We start from the raw sequence: 25072 nt of genomic DNA on the forward strand, positions 1-25072 counted from the left end.
AAAGATGGTATGAAAAAATGTCCTTTTTATTATAATTATTATATATTCGATTTGACAAAACTAAGAAGACTGCCGTGTAAAAATGGTCGAGATGTATGTAAGTTGACCCAGAAAGTCATTACAAGGTTTACTATGACCTAGATTCGTTTTCGTTCGTTTTTTAGCTAAAATCGGACCAAGAGGGAGTTAAATTGGATCGAGAAGGGTTTATAAATGGTTAGTAAAGTTTCACTCCAAGAACCAGATGGTAACTTTACGTGTGTAATTGAAACGTCTCGTGCTCAGAATTCAAAGTGAAAAATAGAGAGAAAAATTAGGCAGTCACACGTGTCCTTGTTTCATGGCTCGTGTCATTCGCACGTGGCAATCTGACTGTTAATATCTCTTGACTACACTCTCTTCACTGGCTCGAATCCCGTACATCAATTTTTTCATCAGCTCACTGACTTTCAATCAGTTATATTCCGCCACGTCATAGAGTCAACTGAGAGGAAAGAGGCGGTAGTAAACTGTACAGTGATTTACGTAGAAACGGCCGCAGGTGATTGAAGCTAGTGAATGATGATCCATCATAAAGAGATCATCCAATGGGTTTCCGCCACGTGCTGACGATCTTCCTTTTCCAGTCGAACGACATCTTAGAGGCGTGTCGAAAGCGTTACCGGCAATAGCCGGTGTCAACAAGGCTGGTTACGAGTGAAACCGGTCATTTGGATCCCGGCTATTCCCGCTATGTATATAACTGGAACTCCCCCCGTCCCCTTTTCTTCTTCCTCTCTCACTTTTGGATTTCCGTTCTTCGAATTCTCAGCGAAGCGGAGGCTTTAGCTTCCATTGCTCGTCTGGTTTCAGCCTCTTTGCCGCTTTTCAAGGTTGGTAGTCAAATTCTCTTCCCTCTTCTGTCTTCTATTTGCTTTGATTGGTTTCTTTGGTTGGTTAATTTTGTTGTTCTTTCCGGTTTTTTGGAAATGGATTCGGATTTGGATCCTCTGTTTCAGTGCTCAAGACTACTTTTCCCTTTTTCCTTTTGTCCGTTCTTTGCTTTGTGTTAAATTTGCTTGATCCTCCGCCTTTTCTTGGATTATGATGCTTAATTTGAGTTTAGCTTTGGGTTTTAGGGGAGTTGTAGCTATCTATTTGTTTCGTTCTTTGAAAAATTGTGTTCTGGTCATTCAAATTTCAGTTTCGGTTTTGAAGCGGTATGATTTCGATTTGAATTTGGAAGTTTGAGAGTTTCTCTGAGAATTGGAACTTTGTTTTTGTTCTATTTCTCGTACTTTATGTCTAAGATATGCGGAATATTGGGTCTTGAAAGTGGCTATTTCGAAATTAGGTTTCTGTCTCTCATTTGTGGCTTGGCTATTTGTGGAAAGGGTTGGAAATAGCCCAAGATCGAAATAGGTCGAAACAAATAACTTGAGTGGGAGAACATGAGGGGAAAGAACGAGGAACTATCTCCTAAACTTTCCAATTAATAACTACTTAATCTTCCTAATTGATTCCCTAAACTTTCAAATTAATAACTATTAAATTTTTATCCTAAAAATTGCTGGAAGTTAATAATTTCTTTTGCTAAATGAAGCTTATTAAATCACAAAAATAGCTGAGTTTTAGTTTTTTTTTCCTCCTCTGCTAATGTTGTTGTTTTCACTGTTTAATCATAGGTTCTTCTGTATATCAATATCGACCAGGATTGCAGATCACCGGCACATTGCAATCTGGTGGTTGAGAACTTGTAGGATATGTTATAATTCATTGATAACTTTTAAAGAATGAGGAGTCGATTTTTTTTTCTCTATATTCTTAGTTGAGTACTGAACGCCTCTGTTGTTCGATCATGTGTTTTTGAGATTTCGCGGATGTCCATGAGTAAGTTTTGGAGTTTTTTCCCTATGGATTTAGTTTGAGTATCATATGTTGTGGGTCAGAAATACTTGTAGCAGTGATTAGTGAAAGACTGGCTCTAGAGGGCTACTTGGACGCTGTCCAACAAGGACTGGTGCCCCCAATGACATCTTCTAGGGTGGTTGCAGGATTAGCCCAATCTTCCTCAAACTCTGGGATTTTTTTCCAAGGAGATGGGCAGTCAAAGGGCAATGTTAAATCTCACTTGGTCTCATCTTATGGAAACTCATCAAATTCAATTCCAGGACCTGGCCACTCAAATTTGGGTCCAGTTTCTGGGGACACGAATAATGTAGTGTTAAATAGTGTGGCAAACTCAGGAATAAGTGTTGGGGGAAGTTCGTTGGTTACAGATGCAAACTCTGCACTCTCAGGTAGGCCTCATTTGCAGAGAAGTCCAAGCATGAATGCAGAATCATACATGCGATTACCTACATCGCCTATGTCTTTTACATCAAATAACGTGAGTCTCTCGGGTGCATCACTCATTGATGCATCTTCTACAGTACAGCACAATTCTCAGCAGGATCATAATGCCCCACAATTGTTGCAGACCCAACCACAGTCCCAACAAGTTGCTCCAGGTGATGCATCATTGTCAAATTCACAAACCGTCCAAGCTTCTCTACCCGTGGGTGCACGTGTTGCTGGATCTCTCATGACAGATCCCAACAGTTATTCTCAGTCACAGAAGAAACCACGCTTGGATATTAAGCAGGATGATTTCCTGCAACAGCAGATGCTACAACAGCTTCTGCAGAGACAAGATTCCATGCAGCTGCAAGGTCGTAATACACCGCAGTTACAAGCAGCATTATTTCAGCAGCAACAGAGATTACAGCAACAGCAACAGATTTTTCAGTCTTTGCCTCCTTTGCAGAGAGCTCACCTGCAACAGCAGCAGCAGATACAGTTGAGACAGCAGCTTCAACAACAGGCAATACAACCCATAAATGCTATGAAGCGGACTAATGATGGTGGTGTATGTGCTCGGCGGCTAATGCAGTACCTATACCATCAGCGTCAAAGGCCTGCTGTGAGTTCATCTTCTGTCTTCTTCATTTGTTTTGTCTTTGGAGTCATTTTCTGCATATTTATCAACAAGTTTTTTCTGCATATTTCTACATGCACTGTTTTTAAGCCTAAATATGAACTATTAGTTTTATGACTTCTGATAGGATAATAGTATTGCCTATTGGAGGAAGTTCGTGACAGAATATTATTCCCCTCGTGCAAAGAAAAGATGGTGTTTGTCATTATATGACAATGTTGGTCATCATGCACTAGGCGTTTTCCCTCAAGCAGCTATGGTCAGTTATTCCTTACCTTGGTATTTTTGTGGGTTTTTTTCTGTAGCGTTTGAATTTTCTACGTGATCTTTATCCTGACAATGCTAATTTTGTCTTTTGAAATTTGATTAATCTTTCTTTGAAAAGAATCTTATGTGATGAGTGAAATTGGTCAGTGTGCAATCTGCTAAAATGATGTCTACAATTTTTTATTTTGCTTTTCCAATTAGGTAGTTGTGACACTTAGCTTCACCCCTTAATTCTCCATTGTGATCTATATTTCAGGATGCATGGCAGTGTGAAATTTGTGGTTCAAAGTCTGGGCGGGGATTTGGTATGATACTGATAACCTTTTTTATATTACTTAATAGATAATTGAGCTTTTCAAAGAAATGGCCTGGGATGTGCAAAATTCTGTAGGTTTCAAAATTTGAGTTTTTCAAAGAAAGCCAATTCCCACTTATAGGTAATTGAGTTATTATCATGGTTTGAGTTAACATATTGTCATATAGTCAAAGATGTCTAGCTCGATTTCTAGATTGAAGTTAATGTCTTATATTTCACATTTTTAATTTGACTTTACTGCAATATAAAGCATAACATAATACATTTCATGTGATGGTTTCAGAGGCTTCCTTTGAAGTGCTTCCTAGACTCAATGAGATCAAATTTGGCAGTGGAGTCATTGATGAGCTATTGTTCTTGGATATGCCACGGGAGTTCAGATATTCGTCTGGAATTATGATGTTAGAATATGGAAAAGCAGTTCAAGAGAGTGTATACGAGCAACTTCGTGTTATTCGCGAGGGTCACCTTCGTATCATATTTACTCATGAATTGAAGGTCAATAGAATGATTATGTAAATTGAATTTTCTAAATAAATTTAAGAAAAATCCTTTTGTGCTAAAATAATTTGGCAATTGGATTCTACTTCAGATATTGGCATGGGAATTTTGTGCAAGACGTCATGAAGAACTTCTACCTCGTAGGTTGGTTGCACCTCAGGTAGCACAAATGTTTGCTGATGATATCCTGGTTCTAAGTTTTTCCAGTTTGTTATTTAGACGTGATTAATCTTGTCGTGTTTGATCTCCTTTTAGTTGTTGATTGATCCATCCAATTGATAAATGTTTAATTACAGGTGAATCAGTTGGTCCAGGTGGCACAGAAATGCCAGAGCACTATTGCTGAAGGAGGATCCGATGGGGCTTCTCAGCAGGATTTACAAGCAAATAGTAATATGTAAGTTGATCAAACTACAGTGAAATCTTTATCGTTGAATCAAATTTTGTTTCTTGTCATCTTCTATCATGGTTTTGTTGAACTTCTAATCCAAACGCCCAAGGTTGTCTGCCACTTTGTTCTATTTATCTCTCTCTGTTTTGACCAAAAAACAAGTAGAAGTGGACAAGATTTGAGCTTGTGGTGGATACCTTGATTTTCTTTGTTAATTGAGTTGTCATTAATGGATTATTCTTTTTCCTCTCTTAGTCAACGAAGTCCCATGTAGGAATGTTTGGATTGGCTATCCAAGATCTGCTGCTACAAATGTTGGCTGATAGCTATTTTCTTGCTTATTGAAACTGATAGTGCACCATTCTCATTGCTAATGCAATCCCTTCCCTGTAGGGTTTTGACAGCTGGGCAGCAGCTCGCTAAGAGTCTGGAGTTGCAATCACTTAATGATTTGGGGTTCTCCAAAAGATACGTTAGATGCTTGCAGGTGCATTTTCATGTAGTTTTACAAAAGCGTATCTGTTCTGTACTTGTCTGCTTTGCTCAACATGTTTGGCCTGATTGTGTTTAGATATCAGAGGTCGTCAACAGCATGAAAGATCTGATTGATTTCTGCAGGGTGCAGAAAACCGGACCAGTTGGTATGCCTCATTCTTTCCAATAATTTCCACAATCAGTTCTTGATGAATAAACCTTTGAACTTGTGTAGCTTCATAGCTTTGAATCTTATAATGAAGTTTTTGACAGAGGGTCTGAAAAGTTATCCTCAGCACGCCACAGCCAAGCTGCGGATGCAAAAAAGGCAAGAGATTCAACAGGTGGCTACTGCTCAAGGTCTGCCAACCGACCGCAATAGGATGGTCGCCCTGCATCCTGGGCTGATGAACAACCAAATGAATAGCCAAAATCAAGTAATCGGCAGAGGAGCTTTGAGCAGTTCGGCCCATGCTGCTTTGGCATTGTCTAACTACCAGAATCTGCTTATGAGACAGAATTCAATGAATTCAAACAGTTCAAACCCGCTTCAGCAGGGGACATCATCATCCTTCAATAACTCAAACCAGAACCAGAGTCCTTCATCAAGCTCTCATGGTGGGACAACTGCTTTGACATCAGGACCGATGCGGAACGTGCTCGGCAGTGCTCTTTCAAGTCCTCATTTACCTTCACAACAATCCAACAACTTAGTTGCGCAAAACCATCCTCAGAGCGCTCAAGGTGGCGGCAACAATAATCAGGCCATGCAACATCAGATGATCCAGCAACTTCTCCAGATATCTAATAACAACAGTGGGGGAGGGCAACAGCAGCCACTTCCTGGTTTGAACACGAACACGAACGGAAAGATGGGGGGGTCTTATTCAGGGTTCGGCGGCAGTTCTTCAGCAGCTTCTGGCACAGCCAATGCATCCATCAGTAATACGCCGCCTGCCCCGAGCCGGAGTAATAGCTTCAAAAGCGCTTCAAATGGGGATGTATCAGCAACCGGAGGTCATAGCAGTGGGTTCAACCAAAAAAGTGAAGACTTGCCGCAAAATCTTCATTTAGAAGAGGACATAATCCAGGATATAGCCCATGATTTTACAGAAAATGGGTTTTTTAACAGTGATCTTGACGATAATATGTGCTTCGCCTGGAAAGTTCAACTAACTTAAACAGGCTTTAACAATTAGCTCCCACCCTTTGGGTTAAGTAAGTGGAGAACCATATATTTTGTACAGGATATTTGAGATAGATATTTTCTTCTGATCTCCCACCCTTTAGGGTGTTTTCTCCCAAATGAATGTTGTATCTGCCGTGGAAACATGCTCTTCTTTGTAACTCATTAGGTATTTAGGGATCCTCCTGTATGGTATTTTATAAGCTTTCTCGATCCAAAAAGTGCATTGTTAGAACTGTGATGGAATGCCAAGTGGCTCGAGATTCATGGGTTGCCACTATAGCCGAGAAGTAATCCTAGTCCATATCACACACAACCTCAACCAGCTCAACCTCAACCTCAACCTCATGAAATGGTCATCAAATACATGCATAGAAAACAATGGATGATACAACAAATATCCACACAAAAAGGGTCATTCTTCTTTAAGAACTATCAAAAGCTGCCTTGCCTTCAAATTGGGAGGGACAAATGAAGACAGAGTCCACACAAAGGCCACCTTTAGTATGAGTGCAATCAATCTGAATCAATGAAAATTTGATGTGGGTTTGAAGATTAGGGTTTTGGACACAAAAATCACCCACATGATGCAAAACCCAGTTCCCAGAATGGCGTAGGTAACACTCAGATGAAGCTTTCTGGGCATTGGAGGCTGTCATCTCGAACCTCACTGGCTTGATCTCCCACCCATGGACCTGCCCCACTTCTGTCACTCTTCTTCCAAACTTCTTGGAAGGCTTTCCCAGCTGAAGCCTGAAGTATAGGCTGTAGTTTCCCTTTGGGAACTCCAACTCCAATTCTCCTCTTATCTCTACCCACCAGATTTGTTTCAGATATGCCACCGACTCAAATCTGTAAATTCAGCTCATCATCCAATCCAAAATCCAAAATCCAAATTCAATATTAGAACACGATCACCATCCATCCGCTAGTTCAATGATTAAAACTGAATTGTAAGTTTTGAATTTCGTTCTTTGATTCTTAACTTATCTTCTAATTCTAGACTTTTAATTATTATAATTGATAGAACCAACCAAATTTTAAGTCATCGTTCGATGGTGACTTAGGTTTCATTCTCTTTTCAAATGATGAAATGGTCTAAAATTGAGGGCTTGAGAATTCAAGGATTGAATATGGTTTTGGTTTTTGAATTATATATATTATTTTTTCATTTGATTTTTAAACTTTTAAATATTATATTTGGATTTTAAATATATATATATATTAGTCCTTTACTACAAATATTACCATAAATTTATGCATGAAATAAGATTTGAAGTTATATTATGGATTTAGAAAAAGAAAATAATTATTGGAATTGTTTTTATACAAAGTTAAAAAAAAAATTAGGGATTAAAATGAAATAAAATGAGGAAATTTGAAAAAATATCCAAAATTTCATTAAGAAAAAGGATTTGGAAAAAAAAAAAAAAAAAAAAAAAANAATCAGCATCTGTGAAAAAAAATGGGAAAAAAAAAATAAATTAAAAAAAAAAGGGATAAGGAAGAATTTTTGAGCCACTTGCAAAAAGGCAAGAAAATTAATAAATATATATATTTTTCAAAATAAATAAAAAGAATCAAATCTCCATAGCTACACTCTTTGAAAAAGTCCTCATCTGTCATTATACTTCCTTTTCCAATTTATTTCCCTTTCACACTTTTTTTATTTTTTTTATTTTAATATTTCTCTTAAATCAAAAATAAAAAAATAAAAAATACCCTTAAAAGAAGCTCAAAGAAGACACAATAATAAAAGTTCAAAGAGCCGGAGAGCAGGTAAAGCAAAGCTAGGCACAGGACGATGTGCTAGTGAGGAGGCTTATCCTTGAAGGAAGTAGACACGAGACGGTTGTCAACAAAGAAGTATGGATTGGATGAGGAACAAGTACCAGCTGGACCTTAAAGGAAGTGGATGGTGAGATCCGAGTCCATTGGGGAATATTGGTACAATTAATATTTCAAAAATATTCTTTTATTCCTAACTTAAAACTTTTTAAAATTTTAAAAGTATATCGGTTGATTTTTTTTGTTGGTTAAAAAAAAAAAAAACAGAAAAAGGAAAAAAAAAATGGAGAAATCCTGACCTAGATTCATCCGTCGGAACAAAATTCCAATATCTTCGATCTTCAATCCCTGTGATCTTCAAGGCCTTAGACGAAATGGAAACGAAAAGCTTCCCCGAACTCTTATCCAACCACAGCTCCTAAGAAACACACAAGAACAGAGGCGATTTGAATGATCGGAAGCCCCCGCCCACACACAGAGCACAAGAAATCCGATAATTAGTTACCTTAGTGCCGCAATCGAACAGATTAGGGCGACTCAGCCTGGCGAAGATCTCCTTCTTCGGCAACCGACGATAATCGCGATCGGAAGAACAAGGAGGGAGAATTCGACGAAGCAAGACGGCGTAATTGGAAGGGAGCTTGGAATTCCAGATGAAATCGGCGGAGGAAGCGGCGCGGAAGGCTCGATTCAAGGCGGCGAGTTTGCAGATCTCGGGAGGCTCCAAGAACATGAGAACAATGGAAATACAATTCTCCGGCACGTCGTCGAAGGAATTGGAAGAGGAACAAACCGGAATGGTGGAGTCCTTCGCGAAGGCAGCCCCCATCCAACATCAATTTCACACCAATACTCTGTATTCTTCCTCTTCGGTAGGTTTGGGGTTCGAGCAAGAATTCAGACAAATGTGTTTAAAAATGGGTCGCCTACGTGACCCCTGCATGGATTACTTTTTCTTTTTTCATCTCCGTGGGCCCTCTAAACTCGATCAACTCAACCCACCTTAACTCTATACTATTCGAGTTAAAACGATATGAAATTAACCCAATCACAGGTTGAATTCAAGTTATTAATTAATTTAATTTGAACAATAATTGAGTTGGGTATATTTCGAGTTAATAATTATTATTATATGAACAAGTTGAATCCCAATCTGGTCCCAAATTGTTTTGATTTCAAGCTCCAAATTTTTGTTATTGGTTCAATCCGAAGGCGACATTCTATAAAATAATCGCTAAATATCTCTCCACTAATTACAAATATCTCGATATTTCTTTTAATACAAAATATAATAATTAGAGTTAAACCGGGTTGAGTTGTAAAAATCTTTTTGATTAGGCTGGCTTTTTGAGTTGGTTGAGTTAGTGACCCAACCGTTGACAAACTAACACTCCATTTTCAAGTTGAGTTAGATTGGATGGTCCAATATAAACGAGAAGTTATTTATAATTAATTAAAATGGTTTATTATTAATGATTTTATCGAATAAAATTTGATTCGATATCTTTAAAAACAAATCTCTTAAATTATTCCTACAATTTGTTTTCAACATCGTATATGTATAAATAGTTCAAAATAATTTTATTTTATATTTTAATTTTTTTTGGGTACTTTGATAAAATTTAAAATTGATTTTGTTAATTTTTATTTTAATAAATTAAATAATAATATTTAGTAACTACGTAACACGCCTCATCTCCATATATATTCTTAATTTAATTAATAGACCTTGCTCTTCACATGTCTATGTTAATTGACTATTTTAACCCAAGTTTAATCATTGTACTCACATGGGTTATTTTAATATTATAATTTTAATTTCATTTTCATTTTCCTCTAAACTTTTGACTTTTCGCTTTATTCTAATTCGAGTAATTTTTTTTTTAAAAAAAATGCCTATTTTTAGCTCATAAATTATGGGAGGGTATTTTTGGCATTTTACTTTTGTCTTTCATTATCAAATTAAATTATAAATGTATTCACATATGACGAAATAAATATTCTTTAAACTTATGAACAATTAAAAATATATAATGGTAACAAATATATATGAGACAATAAAATAAAAAATTATTATTTAATTAAAAAAATATTCACCCAAAATAAAGGAAAAGAAAGCCCTAGTTGTCCAACTCGGCTCGGCTTCTCTAACAACTGTCGTTCGACTCCTAGCCATCCGTTCTTTGAGTTCACGTCGTTGCACATAAATTGTTAATTTTTCAGTGTGATACGTGAACAATAAATTAGTCTCAAAACACTATTTTTGTTTTCGCCACCGACATTATTCAGGGTGGTCGTGTTATCGGGATTCTCAGTTTATAGTCTAATTCTGTTCAATTTCTAATGAGGTAGGATTATTACTTTTTGAAAAATAAAATTTAAAAAAAAAAAAGACTAAAAATGTTTTTAAAGAATATAATGTTTAGACAAACAAAAGAAATGATGTGGCTGAATAATTTTGAATGGACTAGACAGGTCACCTTATTATTTTATTTTATTATTATTTTTTAAGGGGCAACAAAAGCGTCCACTAATCCACTTGGATCGCGTCCTGCTGTTATCTCATTGACGTGGCGCTTACTCATCACCTTTGGAGACGCGCCATGTCGGCTTTTCATCCTATCCAATCCACGTGTAATACACTCACTCACCTTACCTTATATATATATAAATGCAAAATTATTTGGCTAAATTAATTAAAAGTATTATATATAAATTAATTATTTTTTATATTATTTTAATTGGGATATGGCTAAAAATCTTCGTGACATTAGATGATATTTTGTTGGGTTACGAATTACTAATGCATGATAAGTACTAGTATATTATATTATTTTTTTTAATAAAAATGTTTAGGAAATAAAATTGGAAGAAAATAATAAATATCTTTACTAAAATATAATTAAACAACTAAGATCTCAATTATAAATGCATGTTGGATTAAATAATTATAAAAAATCAAACCACAGAGAGACTCATAATTATGTTTTTTTTTTCTGAAAATAAATTATTGGTGTTATATAATTTTCTAATTTTAAGAGAATAAACCTACAATAAATTTTTTATTTTAATAATTATCTCTCAAAAAAAAAAACATTTTGTTTTTTTTTTTTTTAATAAATTCCATACTTATTTTAATTATCATATATGAGAATTTTTCGAGTACAATAAATGTGAGGTGAAGATTTGAATCCTTGAGCTCTCGAGAAGTATATATTTCATTGATATACAAGATTTCACGTATTGATAAACTAGGCAGACAAATATTATGTAAAAAACGTTATGTTTAGATCGGCTAACTTGAGTGTAATAATTCAAGTTCAGATATTGTCTATATTTTTGCAGTTAGCCTCACAGTTTTAAAATGCATATACTAAGGAGAGGTTTCTACTCACTTATAAGGAATAATTTGTTACCCTCTCAAGATGTCACAATTCACCCTCTTATGCCCCAACATTCTCACTAACACATCATCTGGTGTCTCACTTTAATTCCAAATTGTAATTACTCGGTTTTCGATACCTCATATGTATATCCAAAGATAAAAGAGATGGTAAAGTTTTTTTTTTTTTGTAAAACGGGAGAAAAAAAATTTAAAATTTAAATATATGCATTCAAAACCGATATAAAATAGATTCGGGGTTAAATTAAAACTGTTTGGCGTCCAGTATAGTTGGGTGATAATAATAATAATAAAATTTAATAATTGGTTTCTTAAGAAATAATAAATATTTGAGGAAAAAATATTAAATTTATTGTGATTATTTAGAGAAAAATAAAAGAAATATGTAATTTCCTGCTCCATCCAGTTCTTGATCCATGCTTACAAATGCAGCAATTCTGGTTTATATTAAAAAAAAAATATATATTTAATTTTATTTAAATAGAGATGATTATTTTTTAATTTCATATATTTGAGAGTAAAATTACTTTATTATCCTTTAGCAAAGTGTGGATGCAGTGCTGATGGCATTTGTGGGCACATGGCAAAGTAGTCACATTGTTGATCCAATTTGCACAATTATTTGCTTATATTTCCACTCTATTTATCTAAATTTTGTAATATAAATTTGAAAGAATACTTAAAAAAAAAAAAAATTGTTCAAAATGTCAACATATAAATTCAAGTTGTAATTAGTATTACGTTAAAAAAAATTAATTTTTATTTATGCAATAATAAATTTAAGTTGAATTAAACGTTGATTTATTTTGAATGATGAATCCAACCTAGGCTCGGCATTACAGACACCCACAAGTTTTGACATGGAGGAACCGACCGGTGCGAGTCAAGTGGACACGTTTGAATGTGATTTGTTCAAGGAGTTTAGTACACAATAGATTGAGGTAGCCTGATTCGAACTATGGTCTTTAATGGAGAGAATAGTGTGAAGATATGTTAATTACTTAACGACGACGTTTTAGCGGAACCCCGTGGAAAGGACATTTAACAGAATTCTTCTTCTTCCGGGTTTATCGACGAACGAAAATCTGCCGGATATCACGAAACGCCCAATTTGGTTTCCTCCTGTTTGGATCTGATCTGATCTGATCTGATCTGATCTTCGTCTTCTTCATTTCAACGCTTTTTCTCATCATTTTCCCGAGAAAATTCCTTCCCGGGAAAATGTCTCACAGCGATACAATTCCTCTTCACCAATCCTCTCAGTCGGACATCGACGAGATCGAGAATCTCATCAACGCCAGCGTCCAAACCAGCTCCTCCACTGTTCTTCCAGCTCGTCCCCCAAGTCCTCCTAGGGCTTCTATTCCTGTTTCTTCCTCACCGTTTATACAGTCCAATCTCCCTCCACTTCCCCCCAAATCAACTAACCAGAAGCCGCCGACTGTCTTCCCTGCTCCGCCGCCGCTGCCTGCCTCCACTAATGGCCGGTCTGATACATCGCCGACTGGATTCGGATCGGGGCCCAATACACTGACGGAGCCGGTATGGGATACGGTCAAGCGGGATCTGTCCCGGATCGTCAACAATTTGAAGCTTGTGGTTTTTCCCAACCCTTTCCGTGAGGACCCCGGAAAGGCTTTGAGGGATTGGGATCTGTGGGGGCCTTTCTTCTTCATTGTGTTCCTCGGTCTTACTCTTTCGTGGTCTGCATCGGTCAAGAAGGTCAGCGTCGTAAAGTTTAAGTTAGTTGTAATCGCCAGTTTACTGTCTTCTGTTTTGCTTTAAGTTCGCGTACAAGTTTCAGTTCGGATCAAGCTTTTTAGTTGTTCTTTTATTTAACCTTGTGATGCTCTGATTCGGGTTGAACCAGCTATCTGCAATTATTTAGATTTGAAATCGAGTTGAATTCATTGTTGGAAGTCAAATGTAGCTTAGCTTTAGTATTTTGTACCTTAAGAGTATCCAGTAGCCTAAATCAAGTGACTGAAGCGCTTTTGTTTAGATCCCTTGAAACTGTCTTGGCTAGTTTGTTTCATTGGATTTTAATAGGAACCGGTGACTCTAGATACTTAGAATTTAAAACATGCCAGAAATCACAGGGACATTGCATAATCGATTTTACGAGAAAAGATTTAGAAGAGGAAATATGGATATGGAGTGTCAAGATTTCCATTTCTCGTTCGTTAATCCAAGGTAGTAACGTTGTTACTCTGATATAAAACAACAGTGGCATGTACTGAATCCTTAAATAGAAGTAACATCTGCTCTTTCTTCAGGCAGGGGGACTTGTTCCCTATGATATGTACATATACGACTATGGATGCTAGACCAAGGCGTATTACCATTCTTTAGTTATAAGTTCACCTCCAAGAAATTTAGAATCCATGGAATCTCAAAGTTACTTCTTGTGGTTATTGTGTTATTTCACATTATTTGATTTTACTGTGTTGTTATTCCCTGTTACCCCTTTCTATAGTATCACTCTTGATGCTGGGTTTGAATTCTTTAGTGCAGCCCCTTGTCTCCCGTCCCATTCAATGGAAGTAATTTCTCTTATGATAACATTTAATTTTTTTATTTGCTTGTACTACTCATTTCTTTGAAACTGAAATACTTCACTAGAAGTAATTTCTCTTAGGAATATGTTTTTCTAGCTGCAAATTAGTTTAGGGTCCAAAGAGAAATTTTCTTCAAGATGTGGAAGTTTAAGATTGCATGAATTGCAATTATTCTTGTGATTATACCTGGGCAAACTTACGTATGAGAAGGATATAAGGGAGATATCTGAGGATTTCAATCAATCTTAGCTAGTGTGGCTTATGTAGAAAGAGTGTTGGAGATCACTTCTTTTAAGTGTTATTTTCCTTAAGAGCTTGGATGCTCTTCAACTGTATTGGTGTGGCTGGCTGGTGTCGTATCATACTTGCACAGCAGATTTTGTTCTGGGTGATCCTCAAAGTGAATAAGTAAATATTTTGGAAAAATTTATTGTGTAGAGTGTTTCGAGAGGAAGGTACAGAAGAATTGAGGAGTGTCATAGAGACTCTTATCAATGCAAATAGAGTTTTTTTTGTTCTTGTCTGTAGATCGTGCACTCTGGACAAATCCTTTAGTAACTATGCTTCCTCTGGAGTACCTTCTTGTTGGATGGAGTTTCTTGCCTCACACACCTCTCTTGTATTGTTTTGTTCTCAATGAATTTTCTTGTGTGTGCGTATGTTAGGCAAAATTATCAGACCCTCCTTGCTTTCTTTACCCTGTTGAGTGTCACAACCTAATTAGGAAGAGAGTAGGTTGTGACCCTTACGTTACAACAAGAGAAGCGGCGACCCTCAAGTGGCGCCCATCCGACCACACGAGGACGTAGACGAGTGCCATGATGCGACCGAGGAAGACAGTGTATCATCTAGCACACCACACAGAGTGGGCATTGAAGAGAAGTCGAGACAGAAGCAAGATAAGGGCAACGAGTAGACAAGAATGTCAAAGATAGGCTTGTTGAAGGGTCAGGTAGGGCTCGGGCCTTAACCCCAAAAGTTGGGGATTCGAAAGTAATTTAGGCATGCAGTTCTAAAATTTAAGTCCGTCCATATGAAATATGAATACTCGCCAAATTTGATGAACGCTCAACGACACCATATGACCGTTAGCCAAAATGACATCTACTCGAGGAGTATTGAAAATGCATTAAAATGTACTATAAGAGGAGGTATGGTGTCAGCTTTGCACCACCCCTGGGCCTTGTGGCCTAAATAAGCTACCTTGTGGCACATGTGTGTGTCATGGTGAGGGGGAGTGTTCTGAGACGAGTGTCTCAGGCGACTTCCTTTGAAATTGGTTTTTTAAGGACAGTACCGGGCGACACGGGTGTGCCGACATTGCGCCCCAGCCCGCGTGTCGGAGGTTGGATTATGCACCTAGTATCCGGTACGGTATCCGTAAATGACAAGCATAGGCAAGGGAGGGTCAATGCCTATATAGAACCCGTATGGATGGATATTCGGGATGTCTCGATGAGATGAGCGACACATGAGCCCGTTCTCGATGGCATGACCGAGTGAGTTATGATGGCCAACGACACCTGAGACTTGGGATAGCGTTAAGACATATGGGCTATGTCGATTGAGAACCAAGATGACAAGATGAGATGTGATGTTGCATTGAGAGACCTTGGCCTCGAATAGAGGCCAGGTCGAGTCGAACGACTTGGCCAAGTTTAGAGGCAAGTCAGTTGTGTCGCAGACGATTGAACATGCACGTGCAAACGGCGTGTGGTCGAACAAAGCTTGGATTCCGCACAAGCGATGTTCGGTTGGCGAAGACAAACCTCGCCTAAGGTCCGACAAAGCCACAAAGCCACAAAGGCGGGCGAAAAATATATATGGGACTTGAATTCCCCTCAAGGCTAGTCGTGAGCGTGTCAAGATCACGACGCCGCACGGTTGAAAAAGTACGACTGTGACACCTAACAATGTTGGATCAAGCCATTAAACTCCCTCTCAATCCCACTTTCTGCTGGAACAGGGTAGATTTGGATGTCTACAAATTGTCTCAATTGCATTGGTCCTTGCATTTTACGACGTCCGATGACTTAGAATGGTCATATCCTTCTATAGTTCTATTTAAAGATCAAGTTTGATCGCAGATTTGGCTTAAATATCCTATACCATATGTATGTATGTATTTGAAAAAACTTATAAGTTGTCCTTATTTATGATGTGAATGCAGGTTTTTATTTATTTATTTATTATTTTATAGGAAATAAACATAATGCAGATCTATGATAAAATATGTTTATAACCTTGTTTCCTTATATTCCACAACCACCTTACCATTACATTTGAAACATTTTTAACCATTCTCTATATATCTATTTGATGTTTTTCCAACCTGTCATTTGCCCTTTAGTCTCATTCTTAATTTCTACTTTTGTTGAATTATCATTGATAAAATAGAGGCTTTCTAAAATTTTGTGGGTATCCTACTAATGGTATTCATTGATTTCTTCTCAGTCTGAGGTGTTTGCTGTTGCATTTGCACTTCTTGCTGCCGGTGCAGTGATTCTGACCCTGAATGTGCTTCTCCTGGTAACTAAATCTCTCTTTCACTCTTCCCCCTGCTCCCTTTCCACTCTCTCAACCTATTCAAGGACATGTTTTAATCATCTTTCACTTTATACTCGTTCAATTTTGTACGTTGCTGCCTTCTTGCGAGTGTTCATTGTTAGGATTTAGGAGTGTACATGTTGGATCTAGTGTTATCTGGTTTTTAGTAAACACGATTGCTGAAGCAACTGTGTTTGCTTGAGAAAAATTGAAATTGATCAAAACCCACTTTTACAGAAAATTGGAATGACCTCTTTACGAGAGCCTACTATGATATATTTTTTCTATTTATAAAACTGAACTTCATAGATCTCTAGGTCAGTTCTCTTTGGCAGTACGGTAAAAGATGTCCTATAGCTCTACCAAAAAGCCTTAGTTCCTTGTTGCCAAATGTGTCGGCTAATTTTCTTTGAGCTCACATTGGTAATTTCACCATTTTAACATACGGGATCATCTCCTTCGTTTGACTTTCTCAACCAAAGCTCTCTCTTCGAGAAATATGTCAATGAGATTAAAGGGGGTGATTGGATGGCTTTAAGTCTAATGATGGGGAGACCTATTTAGTGACGATGAGTTTCAATTTTAGGTTTTTGCATTTGATTTTGTTTAATCTCCTTGTTGAAAGACTCAAAACACTTGAACTTTGTTTACTTTTTTAAATCTGAATAAGGAAATAAATTATGCATGGACACAGTGAAAGGTTACAAATGAAGCAGTATTAAAGAGAGAAACAAAAACTTAAGAATCCCAACTTAAACTATCGATACTATAAAATCTATTCCCATTTCAACACCAAACCTCTCTGTATACAACCCACGTGCTTTCCCGAAAAGAAAGTCCACAAAAAGCCTCCTTATCAGAATTAGTAACAAGGGAATATAATTAGAGAAGGGATGAGAGAGGGAGCATGAAGAAGAACAATGAAACTTAGTTGTATCAAAGCTTTCTCCCAATTCACGTTCCTTTTGATGGAAGATTTGATAGTTCGTCGTCATGTTCCCTAGCCAAACACTTAGTTGCATTGACCCATGAAATCTTGACTTTTCATATATATATATATATACACGTATATGTATATGTATATGTATATGTATATGTATATGTATATTATGTATACATTTTAATTGAATCTTAGCCAAAATATTAACTGGCCACCTCGTCAAATACGCACGACCCTTGAAATTTATGTAATAACCAAAACCAACGTTGCCAATTGAAAGAGCAATGAAAAAAATAATGGTTCACCTCGTATTTACACACACCTACCTGACCGAAGACTCATATTAGAGAAGTTCTTATGAGTGCCTTCTGCTGTGTTTAAGCCTCCATGATACATAATACAATAGTCCATAAAAGATTAATTGGTAATTTGCGTTTCCATTTCATTAAAGCCAATTCAACAATTTCTTACATTGTGAAGTAAAAGAACCAAGATTTTATCTAGAACATCCCCGGTGAGTTTAAGCATTTTCATTTTCTATCTTCCTTGGATAAATACAATCCTCGTTAGTTAAATTTTCTCTTGACAAAAAATTACAATGAGCAATATTCTCCTCCCAAACACCTTCTAATAACACCTCTTTTAACCGTTAAAATTCTAGGAAAGCAATGTGAGAGATTGTGGCTCCACCCATTTTTCCTTCCAGAATAACGTCTTCTTTCCCATTTCTAACTGTAATTGAGGAACATCTATCAAATAATGATCCAAGCATTGAAATAGTTTTCCTCTGGCTAGGCAAGCTTACTGATTTTCTTCCTTTACAGCAACGAGGATTCTGTGTATTGAATTTTCTTGATTACGATAGAAGGTAGAAAATTCTCTATGAGACTTGTGTGGTTTATCTCACTGATATCTTCATATATTTTTGCTTCACCCTCAAGTCATAGGGGAGGAGGAGTATTGCGCCTTAATGAACACTGGTAAGCTGGTAACGGGTGCTCCATCAGTTTCCTAGAAAGGGGTGAATTAGTTGTCCTTATATAGTACTTTTATTGCACTAAATTACTGATCATTATTTGCTGGCTGCCAGCGAATTTGTTGTCATAGCCCGGAATTCAATATAACCGTCCCTCAATGAGCTTTCATTTCCTTCATATCTCTAACCCCATAAACTAATCACACAACAAGAATTTTTAATTTTTCACTCGATTAACTGAACAACCCACCTTGACTTGCCCAAAATAATTGGAGACTTCACTTTGATCACTGCAGGGTGGACATATAATTTTCTTCCAGAGCCTCAGTCTCTTGGGATATTGCCTGTTCCCTCTAGATATTGGAGCATTGATCTGCATGTTGAAGGACAATGTAGTAGTGAAGATAGTTGTAGTGTGTGTGACCTTGGCATGGAGTTCATGGGCTGCATATCCTTTCATGAGTGCAGCAGTAAACCCAAGAAGAAAAGCCCTTGCCCTCTACCCCGTGTTCCTCATGTATGTATCAGTTGGTTTCCTCATCATTGCCATTGATTGAGACCAGTATGCTTCAACAAATTAGGAATGTTACTTTTAACCTTTTTTTGTTTTTGTTGTTGACTTATATGATGTCTTGAAACTCGAATCTCCCTGGATGGATCATCATATTCAGTGACAGCAAATTTTGCTTGCTGGAAACCCAAATCTGTGTAGCTTCATGTATCTACTTGTTGTTCATTCATTCACTCACATTATTCTTCCACTCTCCATCTCTCTAACATGCATGAAAATTGTATTCTCTCTCACACATGCACCTGTCCACTCATTCCCATTTCCCTCTCTGCTTTGTTGTAAGAGCTTCATATTCTCTCTCTTACATGCACAATTGTTCTACTTCTCCGCTTCTTCCTCCTACAAACCCCATTTACTGTCTTTGATCCTTCCATGGCCCACTTGGTTCGTCACTTTCTTTTTCAAGTTACAATAATATTCCCCTTACCACTTACAAACTTTCCATACAAAAAAAAGATCTACTTTTTTTTTTTTTGGTTTTTTTATTTTTTTTATATATCATTTATTGGTGATACCAAACTAAGAACAACTCTGTTCTTTCCATTTGTAATCTTGCTAAATTTAGATTTGGTATTCTCTTATTTACTCCTTACTTGTTTTGCAGTTGTTTTGTAGTTCGTGTGTTCGATCAACTCAGTCTAACCTGTATGGTTTTATTTTTGGTAATGAATTTATTTGATTCAGGGTGGGGTGATTTTTGTAAATGAAAATTTTGTGGTTTTTGGATTAATGGATTGTCTAATTCGAAATGATAACAAAATGCATAGGTTGTTAGAAGGAGCTCGAGTACACATATATATATACGAGATATATATATATATATATATCGTATACCCGCAAATATTGAAAAAACTACAACAGTTGTTAACCAAGGAAAATAATTAAAAATGAGAAGCTTTGATACCATGCTAATAATGAGAAACATAACTGGGATCGAAAGTCCAAATTTCATTAATGTTCATGACGTTTATAATAAGATACAAGCAACCAACTAAATCATAGAAATAAGAGAAATCCATAATCTCATTGTTTCATTTTTATTCGCAATAACTATATTTATTTTCAAGCAAGTGTTTTTGTCGGTAAAAAAGAAATTAAATGGATTTAAGGGGACATTTCGAGAATGTATCAATAAGCTAGACCCATGCTTCGAGTTGTTTCAGGGTGGGGTGAGTTCTATAAATGAAAATTTTGTGGTATAAGTTAGTTCATGGATTCTCCTTAAAACTATATTAGATTAAATCAAATTAACCTAAATTTCTTATTAATTTATTCTCCTTAAAACTATATTAGATTAAATCAAATTAACCTAAATTTCTTATTAATTTAAAAAACGTACATGCAATTTTTTAAAATATACATTAAATTAAATATTTAAAAATAAATAATGAATGTTTATCAACTAATATTTTATTTTTATTGAAAACAAATATTTGAATAAACGATCCAAATAACCTGAACTGATTGAGTCGAATGCAATATTTGATAAAGTTTGTTCGGGTAGGGTCTAAAAAGCGTCGTGACATAACCCACGAACACCATACTTATTTTAGTGACAAAGAAGTGGCTAACAACTCATTTCTACGTGTGACTAACTAATAAGATAGATTATGTAATTTAAAACTAAAGTGGTTGGTTTCGGTCTACCTTAAAATATTTGAATCATTATCAAATTTCATCACGAAGTTCGAGCCAAACCCACATGTCGATGGTTGATACCAAACCAAAATTAATGAAAACAAATAATAATAATATAGCATGAATCATAAATATTGCTTCCCTAGACCTTATCTTATTGCAACTTTATTATATTAGTCAAAGATTCTTTTAATAAATAACAATAATTCAATCCTCTTACTAATAATATTATTTAACTTATTTTACTTTATTGGTCAAACTTTATTATTCTTTTCTTAGTTTTTAAATATTTATTTTTCTCATTAAATAATATTAATATTAATATGTATTATAACCAAAGTTTAGAACTTTATGTTTATGTATTTATATGTGCATTTAATATTTAACCCAAAGTCCAATTCTCTTCTCAAATGCATTCAAATTAAAGTTATGAACCAATCTCTCTCTCCTCCCATTCTCTCTCTAGAGAATTCCTTTACGCTTTTCTAAATTCCAAAAAGGGTTAAATTAAAATAAAGCCTGAAATAGGGCGGTTAGCTGTTTTTTTTCATCGAGAACAGATGTTTGATTATTCTCATTACATTTATTATGGAACGGAAAAAAACACATTGTTTGTTATATAGTAAGCTTATATACTTATATTTATAACGGGTTGGTGACATGTATGGTAAGGAGTTCTGATAAGATAAGGAAATCAACTACAAGGAGAGTAAGATTCGGATTACCTTGTTGATCGAATATCTCAAGGCAAGAAGAACACTTGATTGAGATTCGAATCACTCCACAAGCAAGATTGATCATGTCGAGCTTGAATGATTCTACATGCAATCTAAACTACATAGAATTGCAAAGAAACTTAGCCATTGGCTAAAGAAAAGCACAAATGCTTCTTTTTATATATTTTCCAAGTCTACCTTACAAATACAACATACATGGCTTTATATAGCCTCAAAAATGAAACTACTAAAGGTATTCCAAGAGTTGTAACATTCCTACTTTATGGCCATAATTAGCCATTATGTAAATGTAACCGAAATTAAATAAAAAGTCTTAAAATACAATAACTCTAAATTACTCTAAATTGTAACCCACCCAAAATTTACAACAATCAAACTTCATTCTTCTTCAATGTAGCATGAATTGAAACATCTTTTGATAATTTTGACAACCTTTTCTTCACATCTTCATTGAAGTATATTGTATGAATGATGTCTCTTGGTTCATATCATTCTCCACTTCTTCAAGAGGATTCGTCCTCGAATCTATTTGTGAAACTTTGCTGCAAAAAATAAGTTATGGAAATACGAAGGACCTCACAACACTCTCCTCACGAGTATACACTCAAGGAAATTTTAGGACACTCTTTTTACACTCAGTTACACAAATGAAGCTCTCATTCTCACCTCTCAAAATTTTAAATAGAGCAAAGATTGAATTTTGAACTCTGGGTCGATTAAAAACTAAAAAGATGAAAATAAATAAAAATCAAATTGAAAAGAAACGCAAAGGAAACATATATCCGATCTTGAGCCTGAAGCTCTGATACCAAATGATAAGATAAGGAATCAACTACAAGGGGAATAAGATTCGGATTACCTTGTTGATCGAATATCTCAAGGCAAGAACACTTGATTGAGATTCGAATCACTCCACAAGCAAGATCGATCATGTCTAGCTTGAATGACTCTTGTTGATCAAATATCTCAAACACTTGTTTGAGATTCGAATCACTCCACAAGCAAGATTGATCATGTCGAGCTTGAATGATTCTACATGCAATCTAAACTACATAGAATTGCAAAGAAACTTAGCCATTGGCTAAAGAAAAGCACAAATGCTTCTTTCTATATATTTTCCAAGTCTACCTTACAAATACAACATACATGGCTTTATATAGCCTCAAAAATGAAACTACTAAAGGTATTCCAAGAGTTGTAACATTCCTACTTTATGGCCATAATTAGCCATTATGTAAATGTAACCGAAATTAAATAACAAGTCTTAAAATACAATAACTCTAAATTACTCTACATTGTAACCCACCCAAAATTTACAACAATCAAACTTCATTCTTCTTCAATGTAGCATGAATTGAAACATCTTTTTGATAATTTTTGACAACCTTTTCTTCACATCTTCATTGAAGTATATTGTATGATTGATGTCTCTTGGTTCATATCAAGTTCCAATGAATTGTAAATATAGCAACAAAAATCCAAACAAACGGTTCGAAATTGTTTGTTTTCACCCACATGTCTATTACTGACGTACATCCATCATTGAAAGATATTTATCAGTCGGTTGACATTTATAGAGAAGATATTTTTAGTTGACATTTATAGAGAAGATATTTTTAAAATATCAATGAAAATGTAACGTTTTTTAATTTATACATTTTTATGACAATTTAGTCCCTAGGGTAAAATAGAGATATTTCCAAAGCATTTCGTACTGTACTTTGATTTTTTAAATGGTATTTTTCAGGTTCCTTTTTTATGAACGTTGAACGTTGAAAGTAATGTTTTTATTCACAATTATTAATTGATTTATTATTATTATTATTATTTTCAATTATTAATATTTGAAAAATATAAATAAATAAACTCGAGAGTATTTCTTACTTATATATACATGATTTTCTTATGTGGGACGCAAAAATAGGCCCGAGTCGTAACATTGGTTTAAGTTTAAGGTAAATTTTTGTAACACGTTCTTATATTTAAGGTAAAGTTTTTTGATGGGTTTGAGGTTTGAGTTCGAGACTATTAAATTTTAATTCACCGAACCCAAATTAATATATATATATATATATATATATATATATATTATCAAATTTAGAAGTGAAAATGGAATTTTTTTTTTTTTTTTTAATAAAATGTTTAAAAATAAAAAAGAGACAAAATAAGGTTTGAAATAGATAAAATAAAATAAAGTGGAGGCTGTCGGGGCCACCAAAAACGCTCACACCTTTTCATCAGCTTCTCCTTTAATTCTCCACCGTCCGATCTTCCCACACACCAAACCCTAACTTCCCACCGCTTGATTCTTTCTTCCACGTGTTTTATTCTCATTGGATGTTGCTTTTTTCCTTTTTTTTTTTTTTTTTTCACTTCCTAAACAATTCCACCTATTAATGTTGTAATTTACCTAAAAAACCAAAAAATTAAGAATAAGATCTCAGTTATGAAATTAATTTTTTTTTTTAAATCTAATAAATCAATTTTTTTTTTTTTAAATTTGCAGTGAAGTAAATAAATAATTTTAAAATTTTAAAATAACTTTAAGTGATTTAATTATAGAAATTTCAAAATTAAGTTTGCTCGAACAATTTTGATGTGTCTAGTGGTATACAGCGGTTGGATTTGAATTTTTTTTGTTTAACAACCCGAAATTAGTTTTGTGATCCCAACAACTCGAGAATTCATAACCCAACTCACCCAACCCGATATCGTGTTGTTCTTTTAGACAACCCAAGCCCTTTCCAATCAATGTGGGATTTCACAATAGTGAAGAGGAGAACGAACCATTCCTTATAAAGGTGTAGAAACCTCCTCCTAACAGAGCAGATATGTTTTAAAATTTTGAAGAGAAGTCTTGAAGGGAAAGAGTAAACAGAACAATATTAATTCAAATCTTACTTATCCACGATACATGTTATTATTAATAACTAAAATTTCATATAATTCAAATATTAAACATTCACAAGTCACAATATATTACTAACCTAACATTCATTACAAATGTCAAATATTCTTAATTTTTATAATAATCTTAAAAGTAAGGTATGATTGAATTAAATTGTAACCCTATTTTCGAGTCGTTGACTCAACAAAAAAATATGTCAGACTAAAAAATTCATCCAGCTGATTAAAAAAAATCTCACCTACCCAGATTGAGTCAGAATTGGTCAGATTATTGTGTCATAAAAACGCGTGAAAATAAATTTAAATTTTCACCTCATAATTTGAATTTCAATATTGCATTTAAAATTTAAAAGAAAAACTAACTATTTTCCTAAAAAAAGAAACTCTACATTTTAGCTTATTAAAAAAAATTAAAAAATTAAAAAATTAAAAATTTAAAATTGACAAAACATCATGTGATGTATTGAGTAAAAAAGAAATAACTTTTAGCTTTTTTTTTTTTTTTTTTTTCTAAACAATTTCCCTTTATTTAAGTTTCAAAATTAAATTTGATTTTGTAAAAGTGAAAAATTAAAAATTTCAAGATCCATTAGTTTCATATTTTCTAAAATTATTTAACTATTTTATCTTATTTCGAGGAATTTACGTAAATAGCTTAAAATAATTATATATTTTTAGCTTTTTTTTTTTTTTTTTTTTTAAACTGTTTGTTTTCCCACAATGTTATTTTTGTTATGAAAATCTATTTTAACTTTTTAAAAAGTACTTTTAGAAAAGGCAAAAATAAAGTAAAAAAGAATTATGAGTTTAAAATCTTAATTCTTTAAATAATTGCTAAAGAAGGTTCCACAAGAATAATTTTTAAATTTTATTATTATTATTAGACTTCAATTAAAAATCTATAATTTTTTTAGAA

General features: G+C 34.8%; 3 protein-coding genes across 4 annotated transcripts; 2 read left to right on the top strand and 1 right to left on the bottom strand.

The window, feature by feature from the left end:
- The first annotated feature begins 760 nt into the window (after positions 1-760).
- Positions 761-6235, top strand: LOC111795034 (probable transcriptional regulator SLK2). Of its 2 annotated transcripts, XM_023677259.1 has the most exons (11): positions 761-872; positions 1665-2368; positions 2459-2941; positions 3084-3215; positions 3480-3528; positions 3823-4037; positions 4132-4200; positions 4337-4437; positions 4825-4918; positions 5003-5072; positions 5179-6235. In XM_023677259.1, the coding sequence occupies exons 2-11, from the start codon at positions 2009-2011 to the stop codon at positions 6084-6086; spliced, it is 2481 nt and encodes an 826-aa protein (XP_023533027.1). In that variant the 5' UTR covers positions 761-872; positions 1665-2008; the 3' UTR covers positions 6087-6235. The 2 variants fall into 2 exon arrangements, with proteins under 2 accessions (XP_023533027.1, XP_023533026.1); XM_023677258.1 differs by having other exon boundaries at positions 1665-2941.
- Positions 6236-6409: 174 nt separating this feature from the next.
- Positions 6410-8894, bottom strand: LOC111795035 (F-box protein PP2-A13-like). Its single transcript, XM_023677260.1, has 3 exons — positions 8385-8894; positions 8179-8297; positions 6410-6943 (listed from the first exon to the last, which is right to left on the bottom strand). Exons 1-3 carry the CDS (start codon positions 8706-8708, stop codon positions 6517-6519), a joined length of 870 nt encoding a protein of 289 aa, XP_023533028.1. The 5' UTR covers positions 8709-8894; the 3' UTR covers positions 6410-6516.
- A 3437-nt stretch (positions 8895-12331) lies between these two features.
- LOC111795511 (protein YIPF6 homolog) lies at positions 12332-19056 on the top strand. The gene is made up of 3 exons (XM_023677983.1): positions 12332-13004; positions 16295-16369; positions 18600-19056. Exons 1-3 carry the CDS (start codon positions 12504-12506, stop codon positions 18858-18860), a joined length of 837 nt encoding a protein of 278 aa, XP_023533751.1. The 5' UTR covers positions 12332-12503; the 3' UTR covers positions 18861-19056.
- The last annotated feature ends 6016 nt before the right edge of the window (positions 19057-25072 follow it).

Source organism: Cucurbita pepo, chromosome LG05 (assembly GCF_002806865.2).
Source record: "Cucurbita pepo subsp. pepo cultivar mu-cu-16 chromosome LG05, ASM280686v2, whole genome shotgun sequence".
In the NCBI taxonomy this organism is placed as follows: Eukaryota; Viridiplantae; Streptophyta; class Magnoliopsida; order Cucurbitales; family Cucurbitaceae; genus Cucurbita; species Cucurbita pepo.